General features: G+C 44.3%; 1 protein-coding gene across 4 annotated transcripts in view; it reads left to right on the top strand.

Annotated features, from left to right (window-relative positions):
- The window catches only part of gulp1b (GULP PTB domain containing engulfment adaptor 1b), a 376,077-nt gene that overhangs the window by 351,071 nt on the left and 4,220 nt on the right, over positions 1–20,786 (top strand). For all 4 annotated transcript variants that reach the window (XM_067987700.1, XM_067987702.1, XM_067987703.1 and 1 more), the window contains 2 exons: positions 6,581–6,716; positions 7,219–7,313. In XM_067987700.1, coding sequence (XP_067843801.1) covers positions 6,581–6,716; positions 7,219–7,313 — 231 coding nt within the window. The remainder of the gene's footprint in view (positions 1–6,580; positions 6,717–7,218; positions 7,314–20,786) is intronic.

Genomic DNA, 20,786 nt, shown 5'->3' on the forward strand with positions numbered 1-20,786 from the left:
TATCTGTAGCTCATCAAAATTCTTTAGGGACAGCCTTTTAGGGGAGAGAGTTCCAGATTTCTACTACCTTTGTGTGGAAAAAGTCCTACATGATTTCACTCCTCAATGGTCTAGCTGTAAATTTAAGATTATGCCCTCTTTTTCTGAATTTCCCCATCAGAGGAAATAGTTTCTCTGCATCTACCCTATAGAATCCCTTTATCATTTTAAACAATAACAACTTACATTTATATAGCGCCTTTAATGTAGTAAAACGTCCCAAGGCGCTTCACAGGAGTGTTATCAAACAAAATTTGACACCCAGCCACATAATGAGATATTAAGACAGGTGATCAAGAGCTTGGTCAAAGCAGGGAAGAGAGGTACAGAGGCGGAGAGGTTTAGGGAGGGAATTCCAGAGCTTAGGGCCTAGGCAGCTGAAGGTACGGCTGCTAATCGTGGAGTGATTAAAATTGGGGTTGCGCAAGAGGCAAGAATTGGAGGAGTGTAGAGATCTCGGAGGGTTGTAGGGCTGGAGGAGGTTACGGAGATAGGGAGGGATGAAGCCATGGAGGGATTTGAAAACAAGGACGGGAATTTTAAAATAGAGGCATTCCGGGACCGGGTCAGCGAGCACATGGGTAAAGGGAGAACGGGACTTGCTGCGAGTTAGAATACGGGCAGCAGAGTTTTGGATGAGCTCAAGTTTATGGAGGGTGGAAGATGGGAGGCCGGCCAGGAGACCATTGGAATAGTCGAGTCTAGAGGTAACAAAGGCACAGGTGAGGGTTTCAGCAGCAGATGAGCTGAGACAGGGATGGAGACGGGCGATGTTATGGATGTGGAAGTTAGTGGTCTTGGTGATGAAGTGGATATGTGGTCGGAAGCTCACCTCAGGGTCAAATAGGAAGCCAAGGTTACGAATGGTTTGGTTCAGCCTCAGACACTGGCCAGGGAGAGAGATAGAGTCAGTGGCTAGGGAATGGAGTTTGTGGTGGGGACCAAAGACAATGGCTTCGGTCTTCCCAATATTTAGTTGGATTAAATTTTTGCTCATCCAGTAATGGATGTCGGACAAGCAGTATGATAAATGAGAGACAGTGGAGGGGTCAAGGGAAGTGGTGGTGTTGTAGAGCTGGGTGTTATCAGCATACATATGGATTCTGACATTGTGTTTGTGGATGATGTCATCGAGGAGCAACATGTAGATGAGAAACAGGAGAGGGCCAAGGATAGATCCTTGGGGGATTCCAGAGATAACGGTGTGGGAATGGGAAGAGAAGCCATTACAGGTGATTCTCCGGCTACGACTGGATAGATAAGAATGGAACCAGGTGAGCACAGGCCCACCCAGCTGGAGGACAGAGGAGAGGCATTGGAGGAGGGGGGTGTGGTCAATCATGTCAAAGGTTGCAGACAGGTCGAGAAGGTCGAGGAAGGGTATTTTACCACGGCCACAGTCACATAGGATATAATTAGTGACTTTGATAAGGGCCGTTTCAGTATTGTGGCAGGAACGGAAACCTGATTGGAGGGATTCAAATATGGAGTTGCGGGAAAGATAGACACGGATTTGAGAGGTGACAACACATTCAAGGACTTTGGAGAGGAAAGGGAGGTTGGGTATTAGCAAGGACGGAGGAGTCAAGGGTATTTTTTTTGAGGAGGTGGGTGATGACGGCAGATTTGAAGGGAAGGGGTACAGTACCTGAGAAGGTGGAACCGTTAACAATATCATCTAACATGGGGACCAGGAAGGGAAGTTGGGTGGTCAGCAGTTTGGTGGGAACAGGGCCAAGGGAGCAGGAGGTGTGTCTCATGGTCAAGATGAGCTTGGAGAGAGCATGAGGGGATATAGGAGAGAAACCAGAGAAAGATATGAGTTCAGGGCTAAAGCAGGGGGGATCCTTAGGGGAAGTTTGGCTTGGTGGGCTGGGGAAAGGAGGGAAGCGGGAGAGGCAGCTGAACGGATGGTCTCAATCTTAGTGACAAAGAAGTCTATGAGCTCCTTGCATTTTTCATTGGCGGTGAGTGTGGAAGGGGCAGAGGAGAGGGATTAAAGAAGACGGTTTGAAGAGAAGTCGGGGGTTATCTTCGCATTAATTAGATCATTCCTTAACCTTTTAAACTCAAGGGAATACAAGCCAGGTGTCTGCAACCTGGTCTCATAATTTAACCCTTTAAGTCCTGGGATAATTTTGGTGAACCTGTGCTGAACCCCCTCCAAGGCCAATATATCATTCCTGAGCTGCAGCGCCCAAAACTGAATGCAATACTTCAGGTGGGGTCTGCCCAATGCCCTACACAACTGAAGCATCACTTCTTTACTTTTGAATTCCAACCCCCTTGATATAAAGACTAACATTCCATTATCTTTTTTGTTTACATTTTGTACCTGTACTTTTAGTGATTTGTGTACATGAACACCTAAATTCCTTTGCTCCTCCACAGCTCCTAGTCTGTCACCATTAAGAAAGTATTCGGAATTGTCTTTCTCGGATCCAAAGTGGATGACCTCACACTTCCCCACATTGAACTTCATCTGCCATGGTTTTTTCCACTCAATTAGTCTGTCTATGTCCCTTTCCAAATTCCTGGTCCCATCCACACATTTTGATGTGCCTCCTAACTTAGTGTTATCTGCAAACTTGGATATACAACTCTATTTATTCATCCAAGACATTAATGTATATGGTAAAAAGCTGAGGCCACCATACAGATCACTAGAGAACACATCCCGGCAATCAGAGAAACAACCCGTTATCCCTACTCTGTGTCTCTTACCTCCCAACCATTTACTAATTATTGACTCATATCACAAGGTTATCTCCAATTCCATGCATTCTGATTTTTGCTAGTAATCTCTTGTGCAGAATCTTATCAGATGTCTTCTGGAAGTCTGTATAGACAACATTCATAGATACTTCCTTATCCATCATGTTAGTGACCTCCTCAAAAAAGTCAGCTAGATTAGTCAGACATGACCTACTCTTCACAATTCCATGCTGACTCTCTTTGATCAGCTGATACTTGCCTAAGTGTTCAGTCACTCAGCCTCTGATGATAGATTCCAGTAACTTCCCCACAATTAATGTAAAACTGACAGGTCTGTATTACTTGGTTTCTCTCTCCCTTCTTAATGGAGTGTCATTTGCAATTTTCCAATACAAAGGCAGAATTCCTGAATCTAGAGAGCTTTGAAAAATTATGACTACAGTGAAACCTGTAAATTAATAACACCTAAGGGACTTGCAGCAGGTGTCCTTTATTTGCAAGTGTCCTTTATTTGCAAGTGTCCTTATTTACAAAATAGTCATTTTATGTACAGTAAACCGGATAAGCAAAATATCCAGGGATTGGCTGTATCTCCAGCAGCATTCCTTTTTCTCGCCCTCACCTAGGATTGTGCCATCCTGGAGCCCAGCCAGCAGGATGTGATTTCAGTTCATTTTCTGTTTGTTGGGTTTTCCAGTTCATTGCCATCCCAGGGTCCTTTTCCATTGAGGGAGGAATGTCCTGATCCTGAGATCTGCTACATCAGTAGCCTGCACAAGGCAAGGTGGCTGCTGTAGGGCCAGAGTGCCTGGAAGATCCCAGCCAAATTGAGGGGGATTAATGTCCTGCAGACCCCTATCCGGGACCTCCACCCTCCATGTGCTGCAGCTGCTAATGTTTGAAATGCTGGGAAATGGGTAGGTGACTGTTAGCAGCTCATCAGTACCTGACGTACTGGTGGAGTAGGGTTGTCAACTCTGATTGGGGACATGATCACGTGATGTTCTGACCATGTGATGTCGAAGAGCGTGATGTCAGACTACATGACTTTTACAAATGTTATTGGATTTACCTGATAACGGTTGGGTCCCATGTAGTTGTTCATCTCGCGCTAGCAGCAGTTTTGTGAAAATTTCCAGTAACCAGGAGGCCACCCATGAGCAGGTGAAGAGGGGAAACCATTCTTTCCATCTGTTCCCCCCCCCCATTCCCCTGTCTCCATCTCTCCCCTCCTCCCATTCCCCTGTCTCCATCTCTCCCACGCCCATTCATCTGTTTCCATCTCTCCCACCCCCATTCCCCAGTCTCCATCTCTTCCCCCAACCCCATTCCCCTGTCTCCATCTCTCCCACCCCCATTCCCCTGTCTCCATCTCTCCCACCCCCATTCCCCTGTCTCCATCTCTCCCACCCCCATTCCCCTGTCTCCATCTCTCCCAGGCCCATTCTCCAGTCTCCATCTCTCTCACCCCCATTGCCCAGTCTCCATCTCTTCCCCCAACCCCATTCCTCAGTCTCCATCTCTCCCACCCCCATTGCCCAGTCTCCATCTCTTCCCCAACCCCATTCCTAAGTCTCCGTCTCTTCCCCCAACCCCATTCCTCAGTCTCCATCTCCCCACCCACTCCATCCCCCAGTCTCCATCTCTCCCAACCTCATTGCCCAGTCTCCATGTCCCCGCCCAGTCTCCATCTCCCCACCCACTCCATCCCCAAGTCTCCATCTCTCCACCCACTCCATTGCCCAATCTCCATCTCCCCACCCACTCCATCCCCCAGTCTCCATCTCTCCCAACCCCTTTGCCCAGTCTCCTTCTCCCCACCCACTCCATTGCCCAGTCTCCATCTCTTCTCCCCTCAGTCCTCAGTCTCCATCTCTCCTGCCCCTATTGCCCAGTCTCCATCTCACCGCCCCCATTCCCCAGTTTCCATCTCTACCTCCCTTCCCCAGTCTCCATCTCTTCCCCCCCCCCATTCCTAAGTCTCCATCTCTCTCCATCCCCGTTCCCCAGTCTCCATCTCTCCCCACCATGCCTCATTTCCCAGTCTCCCTCTCCCCCCAACTTTTGAGCCTCCCCCCGCGACTTCAGGCCACTCCCTCCCCCCCCTTCCACGACTAAAGGCCGCTCCCCCTCCCCACGATTTCGGGCCACTCCCCCCCCACCCCCCCCTCCACCCATCATTTCAGGGCCCCCATTCCCGACTCCCCCAGTGAGATTTGATGTCGCCTGGTACAGTTCCTGGCTTTTGTGCAATGGAGAGTTCTTTACCCACCATCCATAATGGCTGAGAAACTGCTGTATTCCTAGTATAGAGCTGTGCAAGCAATCAGTCCCAGCAATAAAGCGGTTTCTCTGCCAGTATGGATGCTAGGTAAAGAGATCTCCATTGAATCCACTAAGTTCCTCTCCTTGACTTACATTTAGTTTCCCTTGAACCTATGATATTTTGTCCTCTTCCTGCACTGTGAAAACAAAGTACTCATTTAACAAATCTGCCCTTTCCTTAAATATCCATTATAGTCTAGCCTCCATTGTTCTTTAATGCTCCCACATCAACAACTGTTTCATATCAATATTTGGAGTCTTCCTATAATGACGATTTTTGAATATTGCTGTACTCATGAATGATGTGGGAGTGCTAGAGAATGAGTGCATTTTGCCCAATTTGAAGACTGAGCCTAGAAGTACAGTATGTTTTTATATTAAATACATTTCTGGCCTCCCTGGTACCTGGATTGCGCTCTGAGCTAGTACACAGCCATTTACTTCTGAGATCTAGGTTTGAAACCAGCCCTGCCTTATGGGATGAAAGCTTTTTATCTTCCAATTTGAGCAGTTTTGGCTTGGTTCCTAGAGATAGAATCGCAGAAAGGTTACAACACGGAAGGAGGCCATTAGGCACCTTGAGTCCACGCCGGCTCTATGCAAGAGCAATCCAGCTAGTCCCACTCTGCCGCCCTTTCCCCGTAGCCCTGCAATTTTTTTCCTTTCAAGTACTTATCCAGATCCCCTTTGAAGGCCATGATTGAATCTGCCTCCACCACCCCCTCGGGCAGTGCATTCCAGATCCCAACCACTCGCTGTGTGGTTAGGATCTGGGTCCCTAGATGATGGGTCCACAGAGCTAAACTGCCCACAAATTGACACAACTTTGTCTCTAAATTGTTAATCTCTGTCACAAAGGCTACCAGAATTTTCAATGTACGAATTGGAAAAATTCACACTGCCCCTTTTACAGGGTGCTCTTCTAAAGTTGGGTCATCTGGAACTGTACCCTGGTATAACTGACTGGGAGTCTTTAATGTTGACAAAAGTATAGGAGTATCCCAGTCACTCAGTCTTACCATGCATCTTGAGCACATAATTCATCAAAAAAGAACTCTCTGATCTGGTATAGAGTCTCATGAAAAGCAAAACTGGACCGGCCACTTCAGGGGGCATAAAATGATACATTTAACCTTACATTTTACAGAAGGAAGTCATTATGATTAGGTTCATAAATAAGAGTTTTGTGAGTCTTCCTCAGAATATTCCTGAAAGACAGAATGAAAACAATTTCAAGCAGAAATTTCTATATCTTTTCATTTTCACGCTAAACCCACGCAACGCTGCATTACTTCCATGCATTTTATTTCATCCATCAAGATGCAGAATATTTTAAGTTTCTATTGGTTGTGAACATAGTACTGCTAGCTTACAGCATGCACTGTTCGCTGTAAAATATTGAACATTAGTTACTTATTTACTTGTAATAAAATCAGCTGTATTAGTATTGATAATTGTTTTTATGTGTTTCTGCTAATTTCTTGCTTTGTTTGTATTATAGGGAGTCATGGCGCCTCGATCTCCAAGCACAGACCTATTTGATATGGTTCCGTTTTCACCTGCATCGCCAGTTTTACCAACACCATCCAGTAATGGCACAGAACTGCCCCCTTTACCTGTCAGATCTTCTGAGACCAGTGAGTTTTTTTAAAAAACTGCATTGTTAACATCTAGCCTGACTTTTGTATTTTTCAATTGAAAGATTTCAATTCTCATCATCACCCTGAAAGTTTTTTGAATTATTTATATGTCGGCAGTGAGATATACCAGTTGTTGGATTGTCATAAAGGACATAAATTGCTGAGATTTTTTTAATGTAATAAAGTTTATTAAGTTTCTTTCTGGGTTGGTTTCATACTTTTGAGTGTTTAACTAAATTATGCATCTTTCATGGTTGAGTCAAAGTAGGATTCAAACGGTAATTTATTTTTGCAACTTTGCTTGGATAAAAAAATGAATATAGATATTTCTAAAGTTAATGCCTGCAACTATTCCCAAAATAATTATTGTTTATAACAAAATAAATCAGTAAGTTTGATGAGCAAATATAAAAATTATAGCTATTATGATTTTTCACTTGTCATCAGCTGACTGCACCTGGTTTTGCAAAGACTAAACATTCTTTATTATCCTTTGCAGGAAGAGATATTTTTGGCGCTGAGCCATTTGACCCTTTCACCTCAGGTGGGGGAGATTTTCCACCAGACATCCAGTCCAAACTGGATGAAATGCAGGTGAATAATCTGGTTGCACATTAAACAATTTGCATTTTTTTTGGTCATTAAGAATATGATTTTAAAGTTGAATTTCAGATCTGCTCCTGTGTTCTTAAATGTGAAGAGTGCAAATAATAGTGAGGAAAGTTGTGAGTACATGGCAACAATTTTACAAATCAGTGATAGGCTGCATGCAAATCAGCAATTCAGGTGCGAACTTTTATTAAGAAGTATCTCTGCAGCATACCAGAAAGAGCATATATTTCATAATAAAAGCACAATGGACCTGTGACCTTTAGGATGCAAAGTGTGAGAAAACTATTGCATGTTCTGACTTTTTAAAGAGTGCGTGCTTAATAACAAGGAAGTTACATTATGCCGTTTGTGATTGCAAAATGCCTTTGGCTTCACATCTGTACCAATTGTAGCATGTAATGAGGGTGCAAAGTTGCTCATATGCCAGTTTATGGAGGCAGGATAAGACCTGTTCAAAGAGGTATTCTCATGGTTATGCAGCAACTGATGCAGAGTGAAATTATAAAGTTCTTTTCCAATTTTTTTTAATGTTATATTTAATTATACAGGGCCTTGGTAAGACTGCACCTGGAATATTGTGTACAATTTTGGTCTCCTAACCTAAGAAAGGATATACTTGCCATAGAGGGAGTGCAACAAAGGTTCACCAGACTGATCCATGGGATGGTGGGATTGTCATATGAGGAGAGATTGAGTAGACTAGGCCTGTATTCTCTAGAGTTTGGAAAAATGAGAGGTGATCTCATTGAAACATATAAAATTCTTACAGGGCTCGACAGGGTAGATGCAGGGAGGCTGTTTCCCCTGGCTGGGGAGTGTAGAACCAGGGGTCACAGTCTCAGAATAAAGGGTGGGCCATTTAGGACTGAGATGAGGAGAAATTTCTTCACTAGGGATGGGCAATAAATGCCGGCCTCGCCAGCGACGCCCACATCCCATGAACGAATAAAAAAAAACTCAAAGGGTGGTGAATCTTTGGAATTCTCTACCCCAGAGGGCTGTGGCGGTTCAGTCATTGAGTACATTCAAAAAAGAGATTGATAGATTTCTAGATATTAAAGGCATCAAGGGATATGGGGATAGTGCAGGAAAATGGCATTGAGGTAGAAGATCAGCCATGATCTTGTTGAATGGCAGAGCAGGCTCGAGGGGCCTGATGGCCTACTCCTGCTCCTATTTCTTATGTTCTAACAAGAGCTGACAGGACCGACAACTCTATGAAAAAATTAAAATTTAATCAGTGTTTATTTGCTTTTAGGGCAATCTGTTTTCTATCGCTAGAAAGTGATGCAGAACTAGCCATAGGACCAATGAAGAGTGACGTAGGACCAATAGTAAAACTCTGATCTATTGGTTCCCCAATGATCAAAACAAATAACTGTCTCCCCATTGGCCTAAACTAGTACTTGTAGTATAATTATGCCCCAGGATCATACTTCTTTAACGATAGTTGAGATAAAATTTCAATTATAAATACCATGTTGTGTTTAACAGTGCTTTTTATAAAATGTCAATTTAAAGAAATTCACTTTTTTAAAAAAATGAAGCAGAATAGAATTGTCTTGTTCCAGGTTGAGTTGCTACACTCCTCCATGATGAAGTCTTTGATACTTTAAGACACCAAAATTCAGCTAAATTCTCTAGTTAAGACCATCATAATAGAGTTTTCTGAAGCAAAATTGCATGATTGTAAGTTGGCTGTTTCAGTTTTTACCTTTGCATTTTTTACAACTTTATGATTAACAGTTCACAGAATGCCAGTTGTATTCTTCTAGAAATACCCTTCCGGAAAATACCAATGAATTCAAATGTTTTATATCAGCATGATATACTTTTTCAAGAGGGAATGCTGGCATCTGTACGTATTTAGCAAAATCACGTAACCATACACAAACTGCAGCCAAGACTTGTGCAAGAATGGACCCACTCTCTGATTTTTTTTCTTCCTCTTTGTGAAGAGCCGATGATCTTTGCTCATCAATTTGCCCCACAGTCGGGGAAATTCAGCAGAATGAGGGATTGAATGGCATTTTTTGTTGGTACTCCAGTGTGCTGTACTAACATGCTATATCAGTAACTTTGTATTTTAAACAGTGAGTACTGATGGTCTCATTAGAGGAAATAGTTTAAAAACTGACCCATCAATGTGAAAGCTGGCATTTATATATAACATTCCAGTGACAACACTTGAAATTTCCTGTGTGAATGACTGTGCCTCCACTATTATTAATCCAGCTTCATTACCCTATGAAGTTTAATAATTCCTTTCATCCACTGATGTTATCAGCTTTAAATTTTTAAATAATGTTTTTTAAACCAACAGAAATATAAAAAAATGCTAAAGTTATTCATTCTTCCTCTTTCATTCAAACCTTTATGAACAAGTAGGAACTTCCATCAATGAAGGGCGGGGGGGAATCAACAACGGACACTGCTCCCTTAAGACATTTGCAAGATACTTGATCAGATAACCTCCCTCTTTCTACTCTGCATATGGCCGTCCTGGTCTGCCCTGTTGGTGCTAATTTTCCTGTCATTGACAGCAGATATTTCTGTAATCTCCCACATAGAGAAAGTACAAATTGCCATTCTTTTAGTTTACAGTCCTTAATCATTTGTATAATCTATTAGCTATGTAGAGAAATAATTTTCAGTTTGTTATTCCTTTTATAAAAGTTGTGAGAAGTTGTGCTCTGTGTAAAGTCACTTGTGTCATCTTGAATTTTGGTTCATCGTGCACAAGCTCATCATTTAATTTCCAGTAAACTCCATGCTGCGTCCTGATTTCCAATTAAGCATTGAATCCGTTAGATCTCTCCCAATGACCAACTCAGACAGCAGCTGCCTGTCCCATCTCCCATTGTGTCTGACATTTTAAAACGTGTAATTTGCTAGAAATTCAGCACAAGAATGCAACCACTCTCATTCTCTCTGAGGCTATGCTAACAAAAAGGACATGAAAGCTCACCACCCCAATCGACGCAGAGACACTTGTGGTAAATTTTCATCTTCATTTAGAGCTGGCTTAGACCTGTTTAACCACTGGTAAAATTGTCACCCAAAAGGTCAAGTGCGAGTAATAGTCAATTTTACAGTGTAAGCTCATTTATATCAATTATTCAAAGCACCAGGTGCAGACTTGGGTAGATACCAGCGGTGGGAGAAGAAAATTGTGTGTAAGTCTAATTTAAATGGATAAGAACAATTAAAGGGCAGTCACAATAGGTGCAGCCAAGTATCTGTACGTGCTAGTCCTGTGGTCCATTGTAGCTGGAGGTGTCCCTTGCAGCTGATGGCTATGCTGGCCCAGACCTTGAGAAGAAAGGCCCCATGATCATTGGGAGGTTGATAGAAGGTAATGAAGCTCCCCCCTGCTTTCATACACTTGATAGACTTTTTTGATGATGTATCAGAGAGGGTAGATGAGGGCAATGTAGTTAATGTGGTGTATATGGATTTTCAAAAAGCGTTTGATAAAGTGCCACATGGTAGGCTTGCTATTAAGATTGTGGCCCATGGAATAAAGGGGACAATAGCACCATGGATACAGAATTGGCTGAATGACAGGAAATAGAGAGTAGTGGTGAGCGGGTGTTTATCGGACTGGAGGGAGGTGTGCAGTGGTGTTCCCCAGGGGTCGGTGCTGGGACCATTGCGTTTCTTGATATATATTAATGACTTGGACTTGGGAGTACAGGGCACAATTTCAAAATTTCCAGATGTGACAAAACTTGGAAGGATAGTAAACAGTGAGGAGGATAGCGATAGACTTCAAGCAGATATAGACACTCCGGTGGCATGGGCGGACACGTGGCAGATGAAGTTTAATGCAGAAAAATGCAAGGTGATGCATTTCGGTAGGAAAAATGAGGACGCAATTCTAAAAGGGATGGAGGAACAGAGGGATCTGGGGGTGTATGTGCATAAATCGTAGGTGGCAGGGCAGGTTGAGAAAGTGGTTAAAAAAGATACGGGGCCCTGAGCTTTATAAATAGAGGCATAGAGTACAAAAACAAGGAAGTTATGATGAACCTTTGTAAAATATTGGTTCGGCCACAACTGGAGTATTGTGTTCAGTTCTGGGCACTGCACTTTAGGAACGATGTGAAGGCCTTAGAAAGGGCGCAGAGGAGATGTGCTAGAATGATTCCAGGGATGAGGGACTTAAATTATGTGGATAGACTGGAGAGGCTGGGATTGTTCTCCTTGGAACAGAGAAGATTGAGAGGAGATTTGATAGAAGTGTTCAAAATCATGAAGGGTTTAGACAGAGTGGATAGAGAGAAACTGTTCCCATTGGCGGAAGGGTCAAGAACCACAGGGCATAGATTTAAGGTGATTGGCAACAGAATCAAAGGTGATATGAGGAAAAACTTTTTTACACAGCGAGTGGTTAGGATCTGTAATGCACTGCCCGAGGGAGTGGTGGAGGCAGATTCAATCATGGCCTTCAAAAGGGAACTGGATAAGTACTTGAAACAAAAAAAATATGCAGGGCTACGGGGATAGGGCGGGGCAGTGGGACTAGCTGGATTGCTTGTGCACAGAGTGGGCGCGGACTCAATGGGCCGAATGGCCTCCTTCCGTGCTGTAACCTTCTATGATTCTATTCAGATCCAACCAGGAAATTCATTGGTGTGGAAATTAGGCAAACTATTTTCATTATCCATTACATCCTGTTTTTGGACACAGATAGGATGTAATGGATACCAAAATTAGCCCTCTTACATTTTGATTCAGCACTAAAGCTCAGCTCTCAGGTTAGATAGGGGATTGAGTATTAGCAGGGAATATTTGCAGACATATCCCCCATACAATGATACTGGCCAAACAAAATTCTGTGTCTGCTGGCATGGATGGGAGAAAATATCATCTAAAACCTTTTTACTCCAAGTAGGACCTATTAGGAAAAGTTAGAGCTCACTCAATTCTTGCAGTGGCTACTTCTTAGGCTAATATAAGATAAGTTCCTCTCAAGATCATTTTCAAGTTAGTTGCCTGAATCAATTTGCATGCTTTTGCTAAGCATTATTTGTCTTGACAGCTCAGAATGATAAGTAGTTCAGTTTTGCTGTGTTATGATGTACGGCCCCACCACTGGTTTCTGCACTCCTTTATTTTTGTTTCTCTATATATTTGTATGTTAAGGTTTAATTAATGAGGAAGAATGTTAAATATCCTCCTGTAAGTATAATATTCCACATTCTTTTAAAGAAGTTCCACTTGCACACAGAAAGCTCACTTGCTGGCATAATTCTCATTTCTGTTTCTGATCCAGTGTGGTTTGGAGCTTTTTTTTTTACTATAGATGTCTCAATGACCTTGCTGTTTCTTGGGGTCTTATTCTGCTAATCATAAATCTAAGATTGTATACTTATATACTGCACACATATACCTATATAATAAAAATAATAGTCTAAGTAACTCATGGTTTGAAAATCACTTTCAGATATTTTGAACGGTGCTTTATGAATACATGTCTTTTTATAAGCAGCGAGGGGAGGGGGCTTGTATGCACATGGTTTAAATTTTTTAAAGAAGCATTGTTCCTGGGTGACCTTGTACGTAGGCTGATGGAAATTCCAATGTTATTTGGCAGCGTAACATGCGTAAGATGTCTCGTTTTAAGAAGTGCACTGATGGTGCGACTTCCTCTTTAAACCATACAAGTTTATTCTTTCAAAAGCCAATTACCTTAAACCAGATATCAGAAAACCCCCTTAATGGTTAACTTTGTTTACAAACTAAGGTATTAGCAATATTTTATGATGAGATATGATTGTTTTCAATTAGCCAAAAACTTTGTTTTCATTCTGTAATGTTAGAATTGGGCAATCTTACTGAATTATGTTGTAATCATTTTTTATCCTTTTCTTATGCCTGCCATATGTGCCTAGCAGCGTCAGCGATGGTTGGTACATTATATTTCGATTTGTTGTTCATTTATGTGTATACTGGATGTAGTTTTTAATGTGATTGAATCTACTTATGTTGTTTATAATGCCTCTGACAAGAAAAAAGAATGAACTCTCAAGCCCCCAATGTAGGTTTGGATAACAAAGACCCTTTGGCCCATTTCATCTCCTCTTTCTAGAAAAACAATCCATTACAGCATCTAACCGTTTCTTAAATGATTCCAGTGTCCTGGAGACCTATTGCACCTGTTGATCATCTTCTCTGTGAAGAAATATTTCATGTCATCGCTCCTATGTTTGTCCTTCAGTTATTTTGACTTGCAGTCCCCAGTTAACTGTAGCTTAAATGTTCTGGTGGTATTGTAATTTGTAGCTTTTTCTTGGGTAGCATCCCATTCTTTCTCCCAGCCCTTGTCTGCATAGAATACATTCTTCCACGTGCCAAATTGTTCCTACTCATTAACATGCAAGGTATGAGTGTTGGATTTTTCTTCATATTGATATGGACGGTTTGAAAAATATATTCGTAAACAATTTTGATTGAAGGTTAAATTGTTCTTAGGTGATGTACATGTCACTCATTATATGGTGGCACACTATTCTTAAAATTTATTTCCTCCTCTTCCTGTTTCTTGGGGGCCCCCCATGCTATGTACCACCCTGGTGAATAGGCAATCTGCTGTCATTCCAATGCTGCTCTAAAACTGGCTGCCAGGAGTTCTACAAGAACAAGCTGGATGATTCTCCTTCCAGTTACTTTTCCCTTCCTGATGAAGTGATGAATAAACTCCAGTGCAAAAGTTATCAAAGTTCAACAAAAGTGCACAATTGCCTATCTGCCATAATTGTACCCTTTGACCAATAGAAGAACAAATACTGAGAAGGAACCAGGTCCGTAAATACTTCACCATTTATCCCTAATATCCTGTCTTACTGCAGCAACTCGCCAAGGCTTCTTCGACAGCACCTCCTAAACCCGCGACCTCTACCACCTAGAAGGACAAGGGCAGCAGGCGCATGGGAACAACACCACCTGCACGTTCCCCTCCAAGTCACACACCATCCCGACTTGGAAATATATCGCCGTTCCTTCATTGTCGCTGGGTCAAAATCCTGGAACTCCCTCCCTAACAGCACTGTGGGAGAACCGTCACCACACGGACTGCAGCGGTTCAAGAAGGCGGCTCACCACCACCTTCTCGAGGGCAATTAGGGATGGGCAATAAATGCCGGCCTTGCCAGCGACGCCCACATCCCGTGAACGAATAAAAAAAAAACAAAGACACATCAGTGAGGCTGAACTAGAACTGCACATCTGTTCAAGGAAAATTTTCAACAGTATTAGAAAGTTAAGATTGCCAATATTTACCTTGATGGATACAAAATGTGAATATAACATTTTTTTCCCCCGATTGGGAAAACCTGCCATTTTGAAAAATCCTAGGAGGCCGTGTTACTCTCTTGCTGATGGGGAATGATCCCATTGCTTCATCTGGCAAACAGTGAATTAGTCATCTCTGTATGCATCGTTGCATTCATGTCCCCACGCCCCATTGGAAACAGCCAGAGGCAAAAAGGTTTTAAGGGGATTGTCACCTTCACTGCCTCAGGCACTACCATGCATGTCCTGCAGTTCAGTTGGAGGTCCTCCTGCTCCTTGTTACACAATTTTCCCACCACTTCCCTGGTGAATTGCTCTAAACCGTTTACTACTTCAGAATTATCTTGGAGCACAAACATAACCCCGGCTTATTTTCTCCACTACCAACCCCATCCACCCTCACCTCCAACAACAAATGCAAGATGTTCATGAACTTTTTTGAGCCCATCTATTCAGCTTCCTCTGCTGAATCTCTCCTTCCTCTTGCCCCCAAGTCAAACCTCCCCCAAGGATCCCCCTGCCCTAGCTGCAATTGTGCGTCTTTCTCTAGTTTCTCTCATCTCCTGTCATGCGCTCTCTGAGCTCATCTTGTTCTTGAGTCCCACCTCCTGCTCCCCTGACCACATTCCCACTAAACTGCTGATCACTCAACTTCCCTTCCTGGCTCCCAAGCTCACTGAAATTTTAAATGGTTCACTCTCCTCAGATACTGTCCCCCTTCCTTTCAAAGCTGCTGTCGTAACCTACTCCTCAAAAACCCACCTTCGATCCTTCTTTCCTTGTATACTACCACCCCATCTCAAACCTCCCCTTCCTCTCAAGTCCTTAAACATATAGTCACCTCCTAAATACATCTTCCCTGAAACTCAATATTTGAATCTCACCAATCAGGATTCTGCCCCTGCCGCAGAACTGAAACGATCCTAATCAAAATCACAAATGGCATTCTTTGTGACTGTAACAATGTGCATGATCCCTCCTCGCCCTTCTTGACCTCTCTGCAGCCTTTGACATGGTCAACCACACCATTCATCTCCAATGCCTCTCCTCCATTGTCCAACTCAGTGGAACAACCCTTGCTTGGTTCCAATCTTACCTATCCGATTGTAGCCAAAGCATTTCCTGCAATTGCTTCTCTTCGTGCCCCTGCACCATTACCTCTGGAGTCCCCAAGCATCTATCTTTGGCTCCCTCCTCTTCCTCATCTACATGCTGCCCCATGGTGACATCATCTCAAGGCATGGTGTCAGCTTTCACGTGTAGGCTAATGACATCCAGCTCTACCTCTTCATCACTTGTCTCAACCCCTCTACATCCTCTTTGTTGGCAGACTGCTTGTCCAACATAAGCCCCATTTTCCTCTAGTTAAACATTGGGAAGATCAAAGCCATTGTCTTCACCCCCGCCACAAATTCTGTACCCTTGCCACCAATTCCAATCCCTTCCCAGGCTACCATGTCAGGTTGGACTAGACTGTTTGACCCCGAGCTGAGATTCCAACCCCATATCCTCTCCATCACAATGACTGCATACTTACCTCTGTAACATTGCCCACCTCTGCCTCAATATATCTGTTACTGAAATCCTCATTCATGCCTTTGTTACCCCCAGACTTGACTACTCCAACGCTGTCATGGCCGGCCTTCCATACTCCACCCTCTGAATAATTATTCTCATCCAAAACCCTTCTGCCCGTATCCTATCCCATACCAAGTTCCACTCACCCATCACCCCTGTCCTTGGTGACCTACATTGGCTCCCATTCCCCAACACCTCCAATTTCAAATTCTCATCCACCTGTTTATTCCCTTGAAGGCTTCTCCCCTCTCTGTCTCTAACTTTATTCAGCCCTTTTCACTCTCCCCCCACCCCCACCAGAAATCGGCAGTCCTCCGATTCTGGCCTCTTATGCATCACCCCCTCCCCCCTCTTTACCCTATAAATAGGCTTGAGCCATCTAGGCCCTACACTATGGAACTCCCTCCCTAAACCTCGCCACCTCCCTCTCCTCCTTTAAGATCCTTCTTAAAACTGACTTCTTTAACCAAGCTTTTATCACCCCTCCTAATAGCTTTTCTTTGGGTCGACATCCATTTTTGTCTCATTACACTCCTTGGGACTTTTTTTACATTAAAGGTGCTATGTAAATATAAGTTGTTGTTTGAGTCTTAGTCTCTGAAGACACCACTTCCCTGTGAGGTCCAGATAATTGCATCAAGGCCCATATCGTTGGATGGCAGGGCAACAGCAGATAGGAGTCCTCGAAAACAGTTGGTCCCAAACAATAAAGCACCAACTGCAGCAAAAAATACTTAAGATCACCAAAAGTTATTTTCAGAATAAGATGCTGTCCTTTAAAACTCTTGACCCCAAAATTGCACGGATTCCCACCATAAACCTGGTGGGAATCCACTGGGATGGCCATACATCTGGCCAGGACCCAGATATACCAGGTCCCAGACTTGCGGCAACATTTCCAGGATGTCTTTGTAGGTGCGGATCCGCCACCCTTTCTTATGAGTGCATCAATGTAAGGGGGCAGAGAGTCTTGCTGTAATTTGGGAGTTCCTACTCTTTGTACACCAGTTCCCAACTGAGGGCCTATCAGCACAGGTATGCTTGGTCTTACCAAGCACACCTGCCCAATCCCAGTGGAGGTGGAGTCCCAGCCAGGGTTGGGACAAATTTACTGGACACATTTATTCTACCACATCTGATTGACTTCCATTTTCTCAAGAGCTGCCGCAGATCACAGCGAAATAAGTTAACTCAATCTAAAACTAATTGAACAGCACAAAGCTAGGTATACATTTGGGAAAGTTTAAACATTTTAAGTAATGATTTTTATCATTAGGATAATTTACACTTTCTAACTCCTACACTTGCTCTTGTTTTTACAGATGCAAAACAATCTTAAAATGCTGTATGTTTCAGCTCTTTCTCTCCAAGAATATATTGGTTTTAGATTGAGTTAACTTATTTTGCTGTGATCTGCTGCAGCTCTTGAGAAAATGGAAGTCAACAGATGTGGTAGAATAAATGTGTCTATAAATTGATAATTTGTAGACATTGGGCCCGATGTTAGCAGGGCTGCGGGTTCTCGGCGGGGGGGCTATCGGGCACGTGGGTAACGCGCCCGGTGAAATTAGTCAGCTTCCCGCGCAATTGTAGCATCCAACCCACTAATTGGATCCACTTACCTGCTCCTCCGGGTTCCCCAATGCTGATCTGCGCGTCGGGCAGGCTGTGCATGCGCAGTAAGATCTGTCAGCTGGAGGCGCTCTATTTAAAGGGGCAGTCCTCCACTGACAGATGCTGCAACAAATAGGAAAAATTACAGCATGGAGCAGCCCAGGGGGAAGGCTGCTCCCAGTTTAATGATGCCTCACTCCAGGTATCAATACATGGGGTGAGGAGGAGGGGGAGGACAGAGATCTTCCTCCCGGCGTGCGGGAGGAAGCAACCTGCCTCTGCCACCAGGAAGGCCTGGCTCGAGGTGGCAGAGGAGATCACCAGCGCAACCAACATATCGCCCACCAGCATACAGTGCAGGAGGCGCTCCAATGACCTCAGTAGGTCAGCCAAAGTGAGTACACGTAGTCTTTCCCCTACACTCCGTCTGCCACATCACTGCCCCCACCCCACATCTCCTTCAGCACTGCCAACACTACTCTGTCACATCACCCCTCATACCCACTCAAACGTCATCCTCATCTTAACTGCACCTACTCACCTCGCCAGTACTCATCCCGCCACTACCACTCAACCCAATCCTCATACAATCTCATGGCTCTATCTCATACTCACCCTCTCGTGCATCGCTTTCACGGCCAGCCTCACTCAACCTGCCACTACCTGTGCTGCAGCCACAGGGCATGCATCACATATGTGCAGTAGGCAGCGTAAGGCAAACGTGTCGTGAGCATGAAGGGGATGCACAAGGGTGTTTGAGGGTTTGTCATGGGTGTTACTTATATTGAATTTCTGACCAACTCACATTACATATTATATTGGCACCACTACTGCCATGTCTTCGCGAATCCTGTCTGGTTTGTGCAATAATGCCCTCTCCTGAGGATCACTATGAGGACCCACAACTGATGCCACCCATTGTGTCACTGCAGAGTGGGTGTAGGTGTATTTGCTGGTCTCTTTTGCGCAGACGACTGAGAGACATCGGCGATGTCCCCGGTGGCACCCTGGAAGGATGCGGAGGAGAAGTTGTTGAGGGCAGTGGTGACTTTGACAGCGACAGGTAAGAAGATGGTGCTCGGGCCAGCCAGGAGCAGCTCAGCTGCAGATGTCCACGACTACATGTCGAGTGACTCTGAGCCTCCGTGTGTACTGCTGCTCAGAGAGGTCCAGGAGGCTGAGCCTCGGTCTGTGGACCCTGTGGCGAGGGTAGTGCCCTCTGCGACGCATCTCTCTCTGCGGTAGCCCTCCCTCCTGCTGTACAGGTGGATGTGTCACAGCACTGTGTTGTGGAGCTCCACGTGTCAGAGGTGGACGGCGTGGCCGGCGAGGCTGGTGATGCTGTTTGCCCTCCGAGGAGGTCATGACTGCAGCTACGGCGGCCCCCATCTGCAAGATGTACATCTGAGGGGGTCCGCAAGGTAGGTACATGTCTCTGGACCCCGGGGTAAGTGTGCAGGTTGGTGACTTTGACTGTCAGGAGGAGGGTGGTGGAGGCCAAACTTTGTCCCAAGTGACAGAGTGGCCTCCTACAATGGGTGAGGGTCTCCCCCCACCCCCCGACCTGTCAAATGGACCTTTGCAGCTGCCACAGGCTGACAGCTGCAACACGTCCATTTGACCTGGGAGTGTTTCCCCCAGTACGGGAAACAGTACCAGTTTGCTGTAAAATCCCACATAATCCCTTAATCAGGTCAGTTAATGACCTGAAATACCTAAATAAATACCTTCAAGTGGAACCCCGCTGGCTTTAATTGCCTGCGGGATTCCCACCAGCGGGGGCTGCGCGCGCACGCCGGCGCGTCAGTGGGGAACCCGGAAGTGCGCGGGTTCGGGGCGGGCTCCGGTACCGCGCCGGAATTCTCCAATTTTCGGAGCCCCCCCGCCAGGAACGCACCCGATAGCGGGTGCTAAAATGACGCCCATAATCAATCAAACAAAGCCAGGGTTCTCATCTGCAACCTGATCTCTTAAGTGAACCCACCATTCATTTCAAGAATGCAGCTCAATTACACCTGAATCTGGACTGCCACTTCAGTGCACTACGGAGAGAGTGCTGCATTTGTGGAGGTGCCTCTTTTGGATGAGATGCAAAACTGAGACCCTATCTATCTGTTCATTTTAATGTAAAAGATCATACGGCACTGTTTAAAGAAAAGCAGAGGAGATCTCCTGGTGTCCTGGCCAACATTTATCCCTTCACCCAATGACACCATAATAGATTAACTGGTAATTTTTTTTCATTGCTGTTTGTGGGACATGTGCACCAAAATAATAGGCACTACACTGAAAAGCAATTCATTGGCTGTAAAGTGCTTTGGCATGCCCTGAGAATGTGAATGGTACTATACCAGTGCAAATTTGTTCATCTTCCTTTCTAGTCTTAAGGAGACACACGCCTGCAGTCTACATGATATATGTTGGTATCCTTGTAAAACAGTACCTCCATGAGCTCTGCCACAAGGCATTCATGAGCTGAAATAAAAATTTTGAGTATTCACACTCCAATTGTCATGCCTCACATAAAACAACATCAAATCACAACCAAAATATCTTCTGTAAATAGTGTGCAAAAAGGGAAAGAAAGCCAGTTAATTCCTGTTGTTTTTCTGATCTTGAGATAACCTGGAGCGATTGTTCACATAACACGGAAAGGGACCAAGCAGGTAGCAAACTGCAGAAATGCTCTACAGCAATAATTAGCCACTAATCGTCCTCGGGGCCTGTTTAGATAACTGCTGCACTGGTCATATCAGTAGCTAAACATTTCAACCGTGCTCTTGGCCCCAGACTAAACAGGAGAGCAGCTGGTATTAGTAATTTTTTATGCATGATGATCTGCCTCCAATGCCAAGAAGTTGAGATCCGCTATAACATATCCTTGGTTTTACACATCCATTGTTAATAGGCTTTTATATGGTTTCCTAAGCTCCTTCACAAAAAGGGCCTACTGCACTTGATGATTGA

Source organism: Heptranchias perlo, chromosome 7 (genome assembly GCF_035084215.1).
Source record: "Heptranchias perlo isolate sHepPer1 chromosome 7, sHepPer1.hap1, whole genome shotgun sequence".
In the NCBI taxonomy this organism is placed as follows: Eukaryota; Metazoa; Chordata; class Chondrichthyes; order Hexanchiformes; family Hexanchidae; genus Heptranchias; species Heptranchias perlo.